At 40.9% G+C, this 12,041-nt stretch overlaps 1 protein-coding gene across 1 annotated transcript in view; it reads right to left on the reverse strand.

Moving 5' to 3' along the window:
• Positions 1-1,863: 1,863 nt before the first annotated feature.
• Positions 1,864-12,041, reverse strand: part of Whsc1l1 (Wolf-Hirschhorn syndrome candidate 1-like 1) — a 121,027-nt gene continuing 110,849 nt past the window's right edge. Inside the window, exons 20-24 of the mRNA XM_013025388.1 lie at positions 8,823-8,939; positions 6,890-7,031; positions 4,775-4,881; positions 3,920-4,124; positions 1,864-2,811 (exon numbers count right to left, since the gene is read on the reverse strand). Of these exons, the coding sequence (XP_012880842.1) occupies positions 2,570-2,811; positions 3,920-4,124; positions 4,775-4,881; positions 6,890-7,031; positions 8,823-8,939 (813 nt within the window). The 3' untranslated portion in view covers positions 1,864-2,569. The remainder of the gene's footprint in view (positions 2,812-3,919; positions 4,125-4,774; positions 4,882-6,889; positions 7,032-8,822; positions 8,940-12,041) is intronic.

Below are 12,041 nucleotides of genomic sequence, written 5' to 3' on the forward strand. Positions count from 1 at the left end.
TACTTCATTTGGGGCAGGAACAAAAACCAACCACTTATGCTATGGTCACATGTAGATTTTAAAATGAACAAACAGCAACTTGAGGCTGATTAAGCAGAACAGGCAAGCACAGTACATGTGTGTGTCTACCCACAGACCACTAGCTTGCTGCTTTCATGATTTATGGAAGTGGTCAACAGGGAGGTCCTTGGCCCTAGCATGACCAAAACCATTGTTTAGACCTTCAAACACTGGAGTTGTGGTTAGCTATTTAGTTTTCTACTTTGATTTCTGAAATGACAGAACAATCCTATTATTCATTAAAAAAATTTTTTAAAAAGTCTCTGCAGAGCAGAGTTGTTACAGATATAAAAACAAAATGTGGCCCAGTGCAGAAGCTACATAAAAGCACTCCAACCTAAGGTATTTGCAGTACATGATACCTGGGCTCACTATATAAAAGTCATCAGATATTAAATAGCATTAACTTGAAAAGAAAACAAGATACAATATCATTTGGATAGTTCCAACAAGAGTTGCATTTGTATTAAAGGAAATTCTTGTTAGTAAGTTTAAAAAAACATATATTTATCATATATTTATATAAAATAAGACTTTAGTACAATAAAACCTAGATTTTCTTAAATTATTTTTAAAAGGACATCAAACTACATGTAATTGCTCAAGAGCAAAGTCTAGTGTTTTCATGAGCTGTTTATTTCACATTACTTTTACGATTAGACTTGGTAATGTGTAGAATTTTCCATTTTATTCTTTCTTTGGGGATCATATCTAATCAACAAAATTACTGGAAGCCAAATAAGTCTCCCCAGAATTAATGACTATAATCAGGCAAATGGCAGTTTAGGAGCTTACATATAGGAATTGTAGTGTTGTTGCTGTTATTCTTTGTAAGAGAAAATCCAGTATAATTGCACATTTTTATACAAAAAAGAGAGGCACAAATAGCTCTTTTTCTTTCCAGAAAGAGCTCTAAATAGACAATAAAATGGAACAAACACAACTGAAGGAATGTGGGAGAGCGTCCACCCTCCTGAAGTTCATAAGGTAACTAGGTTAAGGGAAAATAAATGCTACCAGGTACCAGCATCTGTAAGCAATCAAATTCACAGAGAAAGTTAATATTCACTCAGGCTAACCCTAGACTTCTATTTATATGGTGTAATAACAATCATTACTAAGGATTTCATACAAGGAATACTTGAATATACACACTCCTAAGCAATATATGTGGTGATTTTGTAGACAAATACCCAATATACTTGGGTCTGTAAGATTCAAACATCCTAGTCAACTCTTTTGGCTAACACTGACTTTCTTGGGAGCTTTCTCCACATGCTTGCTAAGATGAAGTGTTTGTATAGTTTTTATATACCCTGTAAAAGTAGAACTTCTTCCCCTTATAAAACAGGGGTAATTTTAACTATTAGGTAATACTAAAAAATTGTTTACATAGAATGTGAGGATGGTCCTACTGCTTTTACCCCGTTCCTATTAGGAACCCCCACAAAAAGATCCATTCGAACCCAACTCCAATTCACTTGTGTAGCTTTGCCAAGAAACATGACTGAATGGTCAGTTGGCAAAGGAAATGTCTGACTGGAACAAGGAAATACACAGAAAACAAAATGCCATTAATTCTAAGTCTGAATGGGTCTATACTAAATTGGAAAAAAAGGTGGGAATTCTAAGATCCAGTTTCTAGTTTGTGCCTTGCATCTCTGTTTAGCTACCTCATCCTGCATCCAGAGGATGGGAGTGACACTCCACTGTGCATTCATGTTAACTATATGCAGTGTCTCAGAAAAGCCCACTACCAGTGGATGATATTTCAGAATCAGTGAGCACATTCATTTCTCCATCCATCTGCCTTTCTAGGTACAGATACCGTATCACCAAGTCCACCTACTTTAAGAACACAAAGGCAGTGAGGCCTTGGTTTCCAAAAGGCCAGATTTAATACTTGCAGAGCTCTTCTGCGAAAGACGTGGAAGGGAAAGAAGTCAGCCCACCAACCGCTCAGGAAAGAGGTACAAAAAGTGGTCACACCCTTTTCTAGAGGGTTTCCCTCCAATTCCTTACTGAACACACACACACACACACACACACACACACACACACACACACACACTGATTAGACCATTTGAAACACACTTTGTGAAACTTGTAAAAATGAAGATAAAGGAATGCTACTTTTGCTTTCTATAACCAAGGAGCACATTTAAGACTTTAAGCCATCTCATTAACAAAACTTTCCTTTTCAATTTTTTCTTTAAAAGCAAAGACACTTCTTTGCCCCACTCTGCAAAGGATTTGAAGTACAATAAAAGGCAAGGAAAAACCAAGGGAATTTAACCCTCCATAAAGAATCCCCAAAGCAATATAACAGAAAAACCAGACATACCAACTACTTCTGCCTGTGGAACCATTTCCTATTTTTGTTAATAAGGCAGTTCTGATGGCAACGGCTATCTGTACTACAGTCTCTTCTTTTTAACACATTATCTGCTTGCTTGCTTCTTTTCATTTCATTTAAATAAAAAGGGAAGGGGAGGAAATCATCATCCATTTATTCTCCTGCTTCTTCTCCATGATCTTGAGATTCCCATCTACACTTGATCTTGCTCCAGTACTCCGATGACACGGGAGACAGGGGGTCATGTTCGGAGCAGCAAAGGTGGCCTTCCAGCGCAGAGGGAACCAGAGCCCCCTTGTCGTGCTCTTTACAAAATGAGCGTGGACAGAACTCGCAGAAGGAAATGGCCGCACTGCCACACTTGCTGCACTGATGCCATGGGCATTCCCACTTTCCTAATGCCGGGGGAGAGGAGGAAGACCCATTAGTGCCTGCCCTCGCTACACAGGAAAGACCAAAACCCCGCCTTCTGCCCTGACTGGAGACTGAGTCCAAGTGTGTCCAACTCCAAATTTAGCCAAATATACATTTAGGAATATTATCTAGAATGATGTGAGCTTCTGACCACAGAGGCCAAACGGTGACCTGCCTACCTAGGGCAATCAGAACTAAAGAATCCTTCTTGCTACTTGTGTAGTATCGCAGATTTGTACGACAGGTTTCTCAATAGCCTACTTTTGTTGACTATGTTATTTTTTCTATTTAACTTTTTTTTAATGTGTGTGCCAGTATTGGGGCTTGAATATAGAGCTTCTCATTCTTTTTTTTTTTTTTTGGGGGGGGGGGCCGGTCGTGGGGCCTGAACTCTGGGCCTGGGCGCTGTCCCTCAACTCTTCAGCTCAAGGCTAGCGCTCTACCACTTGAGCCACAGTGCCACTTCCGGCTTTTTTTCTTTTTGCTTATGTGGTGCTGAGGAATCGAACCCAGGGCCTCATGCATGCAAGGCAAGCGCTCTACCACTGAGCCACTTCCCAGCCCAGCTTCTCATTCTTGCTTGGCTGTTTTGCTCAAGGATGGCACTCTACCACGACAACTACTACTCCCTCACACTTCTGGCTTTTTGCTGGGTATTGAAGATAAGATTTATCTGCCTGGATGGCAATCCCCACATTTCAGCCTCCAGAGTAGCTAGGATTACAGGCGTGAGCCAACAGTGCTCAGCTTACTTAACATTTTTTTTCTTTTTTTTTTGGTCGGCCGTGGGGCTTGAACTCTAGGCCTGGGGGCTGTCCTTCAGCTCTTCAGCTCAAGGCGAGCGCTCTACCACTTGAGCTACAGCGCCACTTCTGGTTTTCTGGTGGTTTATTGGAGATAGGAGTCTCACAGTCTCTCCTGCCCGGGCTGGCTTTGAACCGTGATCCTCAGATCTCAGCCTCCTGAGTAGCTAGGATTACAGGCGTGAGCCACCAGCGCCCGGCTACTTAACATTTTTTTATTTTGCATTCTAAGGTACACACATCTGGCAAAGATGTAAGTAGAGAAAGACTCGAAGGTCTAACTTACCATATGGTGGCTGAGTCAGGTTAAGGCATAAAAGGTGGTATGCTTTGGGACAGTCTTTTTTGTCACACATGACCAGCTCTCCACTATCTCCACATTGAAAACAGTAATCTTCATACATCTGCTTTGGTTCTGTTTTGATTTTCCGTCTCTTCTGCTTTAACTTAGCATTCTTTGCCTTCTCTTCAGCTGTTGACGCACATGCTGTCTGCAGAAGAGAAGGAGCTCAGTTTCAGTGGTCACCCCCAGTGTGGGAAGCTTCACATAGAAATGAGAACTCTCCTACCAACAGGAGATGGACTTATCTGTTAAAAACACCCCAATAAAAACAAGACTTTCACTGACTTCCAAATAGTGCTTTTTTCTTTCATTACAAGGGGGATGGTTAACTGAAGCAAGTTTAATGCTTAGACAATACCACAACATCCATCATTATAAAAGTAAGTTTGGCTGGACACCATAGCTCACGCCTGTAATCCTAGCTATTCAGGAGGCTGAGATCTGAGGATTGCAGTTCAAAGTCAGCCCAAGCAGGACCACCAAAAAAACTGGAAGTGGCTCTGTGGCTCAAAATGGAAGAGAATTAGCTTTGAGCAAAAACAGCACAGGGACAGCACCCAGGCCCCAACTTTGAGGCACCCCCCCCCACAAACAAACACAAGTAAATTTAAAATGTGATTTTAGAACTTAACAGGCCTTACTAAAATAGACTTCATTAGAAAGCTGAAGTGGCTAACCTTTGGTAAAGTACCGATAGCCTGCAACATAAAGCAGCCTTTCTGTGAGGCAGTCATATATAAGCTGCTGCCCAGCTCCATTTTGTATCTCCCCTTGCCTCGTGCCCTCTGCGCAACTGACCTTTGGCCGCACTCCTAGAAAACCACTGCAGTTATCTGCCCCACAGTGGCATGCTGTTCTGCCATTGCCCAGGCAATCCAAGTTATAATTAAATGTTAACTCCATCCCTAAAATGTAAGAGAAATAATTATTCATACTTAAGTCACGATGAAGAGAAATGAAGCCACACTCATACTAAAGAACTAACAGAATTCTAACATCCCCATCCACCAAGTACAAGAATACTAAATACCCTAAATACTAAATATCCTGAATGTGGTTGAAAACAATTTAATAAGGCTAAGAATTTGTGATCTATGCTCGAGAAAACCACTGAAGCTAACTATGACTATGTTATTTGCAGTAATTAATGCCTTATATAATGAACCCAACATAGTTAAAAATGAAGGCTAACTACATAAACCAAAAACTCAAAGGTTCAAACTCGGACTTCCTACATTGTCTTCCAGCTGGGCCTGACTAATCCAGAGTTCCCAAAGAGTTTAAATCTGTCTTAGTACAGGGTATGGTGGCAAACACCTACAATCATAGGTACTCAGGAGGCAGAGACAGGATGATCACAAGGTCAAGGTAAGTTCCAGGTCAGCCTAGTAACTTAGCAAGACCCTGTTTCAAAGTAAAAATAAATTAGGGCTGGGATGGTAGACAAGCAAGGCGTTGGGTTCAATCTCCAGTAATGCAGGCCAAAAGAGTCCTTGAGATTCCATCTCTAAAATAACCATCAAAATGCTAGGCTGGAGGTGTGGCCCCAGTGACAGAGACAGTACTCAAGCCAAGCAAGCTTGAGACCCTGAATTCAAATCTCAGTACCAGCAAAAAACATAATGTGTCTTAACTATAGAATTTCTGTTCGCGTCAATTTTTAAATATATGTAATAAAGACAAACCTAAATTTTCCTGCAAAGGAAAGGGGAAGGACAAATGAAAAGTGATAGCTCCAGCTTCCCAGGCTTTTGTATAGTGTGAAACAAAGATCTTTCAAAAGTTGAAGACACAAAGTCAGTTGATGCTAACAAAAGCAAATTATTTTTAATGTGTTAGCTGGGCTCTGATGGCTCATGCCTATAATCCTAGCTACTTGAGATCTGAGGATTGCGGTTCAAAGCTAGCCCAGGCAAGAAAGTCCATAAGAATCTTATCTCTAATGAACCACTCAGAAAACCAGAAGTGGTGCTGTGGCTCAAGTGGTAGAAAGCTTGCCTTGAGCTGAAGAGCTGAGGGACAGCGCCCAAGCCCAGAGTTCAAGCCCCATGACTGACATTAAAAAAAAAAAAGGAAAGAGAGAGAGAGAGAGAGAGAAAGAGAGAGAGAGAGAAGAGGTAGGGAGGGAGGGAGGGAAGAAAGGAAGGAAGGAAGGAAGGAAGGAAAACAACAGCTTATGACATCTGGTTACATCATACACACAGCAACAATTTGGAGGAGTCAGGAATTGGTTTCCCAGAATAGTGGGTTTAAAATGAGTGGATATGCAATCCTGCCTGGCTCTTGCTGTTTTTTCTTTAGGACACAGTATTTTACTTCTCATTTGCAGATAACACCCAAATTCCAAGTATTAACATGCCATCTTTATTTCTTTTTTTGGTCGTGGGGCTTGAACTCTGGGCCTAAGCATTGTCCCTCAGCTCTTCAGCTCAAGGCTAACGTTCTACCACTTGAGCTACAGTGCCACTTCCGGTTTTCTGGTGGTTTATTGGAGATAAGAATTTCACAGATTTTCCTGCCCAGGCTGGCTTTGAACTGCGATCCCCAGATCTCAGCCTCCTGAGTAGCTAGGATTACAGGTGTGAGCCACCGGTGCCTGGCCATGCCATCTTTTTTGAATAAATACTTGAGTGTCAGCCTTCCCTATTAGTAAAGGTCCCAGGGAGCAAGTTAACTTTTTCTTTTCTCTTCTTTCCTTTTTTTTTTTTTTTTTTGCTAGTCCTGGGGCTTGAACTCAGAGCACCAGCACTGTCCCTGAGCTTCTTTTGCTCAAGGCTAACACTCTACCATTTGAGCCATAGTGCCACTTCTGCCTTTTTCTGCTTATGTGGTACTGAGGAATTGACCCCAGGGCTTCATGCATGCTAGGCAAACACTCTACCACATTCCCAGCCCCAAGTTAACTTTCTTTACCTGCAGGAATATCGCAAAGAGCAAAAAGCCCAACTCGAACATCTCCATTCACTGTCCATTTTTGTGTTTCACAATTTGGATTGCAACTGTGGTTCATAAAACGAGAATAATTCCCTTTTGGGCCAGCATCAATTATACGGTCCTTCAAGAAGAAAAGAAAAAAGATGCCTTTGACATAAAACTCAGTGTAAGTCTACTGCAGAAACTCACCCAGTCTGTCCAGGGCCACAGGGCAGCAGCCTGTGCTCCCAGATGCTGCATGCCTGCCAACACTAAAAGCCTGACCTACACTCCTTATGCAGTTACCAGTCTACTAGATGACTGTCAAGCCAAGTGATTAGGGCAAAGTGGAACTTAACTTTTTTGAAAGTATGCTTAGAGAAACAGACCACAGACAAATGGTACTTGAAGATAAGTGGACTCAGATGTATTTTCTCCAAGTTCAGATAACTCCTCTACTGTTGTTTCCAGCCTTGCCTTCCTGCTCTGAGCAGGAAGGAAAACTGGTGTAGGGGAGACAAGGTTCAACCACAAAGACAGAAATGAAGACCTGGAGGTTAGTTTGCTAAGTAGGCTACTGTGTGGATAAACTGCCGTGTTTGCCCGTTTTTTTCTATTTTCATCTACACTGCAGTTCCACACGCAGTAGAGAGCATAATGCCTCTGAACTCTGACACTCCTGACAGGCTCAGAGTGTCATCAGCTGTCTGCAGGGCCTCCAGCAGGGAGGATAGGAGTCAAGAGGCAGACTGAGTACTACAAAAAGCCTGCATCTTCATTTATGCTCATGTAACATGTTTATGAAAGTTGCAAAACTTTACAACAGTGACAGCAGTTAAAATGCCTGTTAAGATGGGTGCCGGTGGCTCACGCCTTTAATCCTAGCTACTCAGGAGGCTGAGATCTGAGGATCGCAGTGCGAATCCCAGATGGGAAAAGTCCCAAGACTCTTATTTCCAATTAACCACCAGAAAATAAGAAGTGGTGGTGTGGCTCAAAGTGGTAGAACAGCAGACGCGAGCAAAAAAATTCAGGGATAGCACTCAGAGCTGAGCTCAGGCCCCATGACCAACCAAAATTCAGGGATAGCACTCAGAGCTGAGCTCAGGCCCCATGACCAACCAAAATTCAGGGATAGTACTCAGAGCTGAGCTCAGGCCCCATGACCAACCAAAAAAACACCTTGTAAAAATGATTTCTATATTTGTATTTTAAGCTATTTATTTTATTCAGTGTGTGTGTGTGCGTGTGTGTGTGTGTGTGTAATGTGTCTATGGCATTTGTGTATTTTTATATGCCAATAAATATTTTATTTTTTCCAGTGGTGCTGGGGATCAAACCCTTTAAATAGTCTGGAACACAGGAAATATAGGCACTGGTCTTGGCTCTTAATATTTCCACAAGATATTCAACAAGTCTCTTATCACATCTCAATCTCATTTTCTTATCTGTATAAATCAGAGTACTATTGAGAAAATGAAGTGTAACCAGAGATGTAGTGTAAAAATTACATGATACTGGACTAGTATTTTTACTGTCATTTTTCTTATGACAACTCATTGTTTCCCTAACAGTTTATACAGAACAATTTAGTTTTTGCTAAATCAGAAATTTAATGGGAGTTTATAACTTGGGAGTCAAAACTGATTCTCTCCATCAGTGATAAAGAAACAGGGCCCAGGCTCAGTGACCGACAGAGCTGGGACTAAGCTCAGGGATGACAATGCAGAGATGCTGGCCCTGCTTCTGGCTATCTCACACAGCATGTAGAGGTTTCAGTCATGATATAATTTGTGCATCACAGTAGACAGTACCCCTGGCTACTGAAAATCACCATCTGCTTGAAAGCATCAAATTAAAAGAAATAGTTCAACTTAAAGCCATAAGTCTAAAAAGTCCCTTTTTCTTACCGCCCCCCCAAAAGCAATTTTACCTTGGTAACAGTTAACATATAAAAATTAGTTACACTGTTCTCGTGTGCTCTCTTGATTCGTAGTCTACATTCTTCTTCATCAATTAATTCACCAACATATTCATTTACAAATTCACCCTGCCAAGAAGCATGAAATATGTCATTGGAAACTGATATATGCATTACAACACAAATTTCAACACATGCAGAATCCAAGACAACAAATTGAAAGAATCCTGAAAATACAATTTCAATGCTACAAATAAATGGTTTTTATTTATTCATGGGCATTTAGAAGGCCTTGGTTTTCAGGATAAGTGCCTCAAAAGGTGTCACTCTGCCTTTTCTTGCTAACAAAACGAATCATAAAGTTGATGTCACTCAAGTATAATGATATAGTTGGGCCCCATCTTTGAGACTGTAGTTTCACAGATCTTGATAGCTTACAGCTAGAGTAGCAAAGAAAAGGGGGTCTAGAAAGGATAAAAGCTGGAAAATATCTGAAACTGTTTCTAATATATTGTAACTAGGCATGAGCCACTGTCATCTAACTTTAAACTCTTTACTTTGAAGTATTTATGCCAAATTAGAAAAACAGTGCAGAGATATCTGTACCTTTCACTTAGCTATCCCCAGTGATAACATCTTATATAATCAGCATAATGCTACATTATTTCCACACATGTATATGTATGTGTGCACACAAAGTACAGTAACACTGCTACACTCAACATTCAGAAGTGGTCCTTTGCCACTTCTCTTCTCTACATCCCATCCATCCCCGATCCCTCCTCTACTTCATGCAACTAAGCTGCTCTCCATCACTAGAATTTTGTTATTTCAAGTTGAATTACTCAATATGTAATCCAATGGGGCTGTGTTTTATTTTAAGCACAACAACAACAACAAAATCAAACTCAGGCTAAGACCACCCAAAGTGTTATGTGTCAACATCTGCTTTTTACTATGGAGTTGTGTTCCTCAGTATGGACACGGCACGGTTCTTTCTCACAAAGATACAGGCTGGTCTGTATATTCATGTACAGTGCACTGTTGGTCCCAGATGGCTTTTCCTACACAGTGAGCTTTGTGATCTGCCACTGGAGAATTCTGTACTGTTTTATGGTGTTACTCTGAAGGTGAGGGACCGGGGGGGATAAAAGAATGTCCCATCTTGCCTGTACTATCTCGTACTATGTACTCTTGGCTAGTTTATGGCACATTTTCTTTCATCGACATTGGTAAAGCAGAATATCAGCTCTACTTCATATTGAATATTGGGTTTCAAGGTAAGATTTCATTGAGGAAATGATTTTATGGCTTTAACAGTTTGAAAACCAGCAGGGTACCAGTGACTCACACCTATAATCCTAGCTAATTGGGAGGATTCAATCAGGAACAGTGTAGTTACAGACTAGCCTGGGCATAAAAGTCCAAACTCCATCTTAATGGAAAAAGCTGAACATGGTAGTGCATGTTTGTCATCCCAGCTACAATGGGAAGTATAAAACAAATTCCAGTCCAGAAGTGTATATGGGCAAAAAGTGAGACGCTATCTCAAAACTAACCAAATGCTCAAAAGTGACCCTGAGCTCAAATGCTAGTATTACCACCAAAACAAGGCAACAAAAAAGAAAAACAAAATCAGAACAACCAAAGCATACACACACACAGAGAAAACAAACAACAAACCTTTACAACCATTTCTAATGGTTTGTGTTTATTACTATATGGAAATGAAGCAAATGTAGAAAAATTCAAGTCCTAAGAGCAGATATAAAGAATAGTATATTCACAGATATACCACTGTGAATAAAAATGGAAATATTTTGAATGTTCTACAAGGGACAAAAATCTTCAGCCTCAAAGAAAGTGCTTACCACACTTTAAAACATTATGAACTCAATTATGAAAAATTACCAAATTAAGAAATTTTTTAAAATGCTACAATATGATGTTCAGAGACTGCAGCAAAGCTGGGCATGTTGGTGCACACCCATAATCCCCAGCATTAAAGAGAAGGAGGCAGGGAGGTTGTGGTTTTGAGCTTTGAGGACAGCTGGGGGCCACGCAGCAAAACCCTGTTTCCAAAAACAAGGAAAGTCCAAAACAAATAAAAAAGACTGCAGTAAAACAACATGCTGTCATTCAACATCTAGTGATTATTATTGTACTTACTGGCAGTACTGAGGTTTGAACTCAGACCCTTGTGCTTGCTAGCAGGCACTTCACCAACTGAGCTACACCTGCATCCTTGCTTTTTGCTGTTTCTTTTTTTTCTTTTTGAGATGGGGTTTTACTTCCTGACTAGGTGTGCATCTGGACTACAATCCACCTATTTCAGACTTTCTATGGTTGCTGGGATGATAGGTGCACACCACCCTGTTCAGCTTTCCTCTGCTGAGGTGGGGTCTCATGGACTTTTCTGCCTGGGTTGGCTCAGAACCATAATCCTTCCAATTTCAGACTCCCATGAAGCTTGAGATGACAGGCAAGTGCCATTAAACCAAGTCTCACAAACTTTTCTGTCCAGGCTGGCCTTGAACTGCAATCTTCCTCAGCTCCCGAGTAGCTAGAAGTACAGGTTGTGAGCTACCAATAGTTGGCTTATTACTTTCTTTTTTTAAAGTTTCTGTTAAGAGGTCATGAGTGTAGATCAGTAATCAAGTATATGCTTAGCTTCAATGGGCCATAACATCCCCAAAACCATGCTGAAAAAGAACACTATAAACTATGTTTGACCCTGATACACATTTTCAGGAATCTGTTATCTGTGAATATAAAGGGGCTGACTATATAGTAAGTTCAAGGTCAGCCTGAGCTATGTATCAGATCCTATCTCAAAAAGTCAAAGGTTGTAAAAATAAAGCCACACACTTACAGTTATCTGGTATCTGACAAGAGAGCCACAAACGTAGGGTGGAAAAAGATAGCCTCTCCCATAACTGGCATTGGGAAAACTGGGCATCCAAATGTAGAAAACTAAAATTTGATCCCCATGCACCAATATCAACTCAACATGGATCAAAGAACTCAACATCAGACCTGAGACTTTCAAACTACTGCAAGATGGAGTAGGAGAAACATTAGAAAATAGGTATAGGAGCCAGGCGCCATGGTTTGGAGGTTCCTCAAAAAACTAACCAGAGGGCTGGGAAGGTGGCTCAGTGGTAGAGTGCTTGCCTTGCATGCATGAGGCCCTGGGTTCGATTCCTCAGCACCACATAAGCAAAAAGAAAA

The sequence above is a fragment of the Dipodomys ordii genome, unplaced genomic scaffold (genome assembly GCF_000151885.1).
Source record: "Dipodomys ordii isolate 6190 unplaced genomic scaffold, Dord_2.0 Scaffold4, whole genome shotgun sequence".
Taxonomy (NCBI): domain Eukaryota; kingdom Metazoa; phylum Chordata; class Mammalia; order Rodentia; family Heteromyidae; genus Dipodomys; species Dipodomys ordii.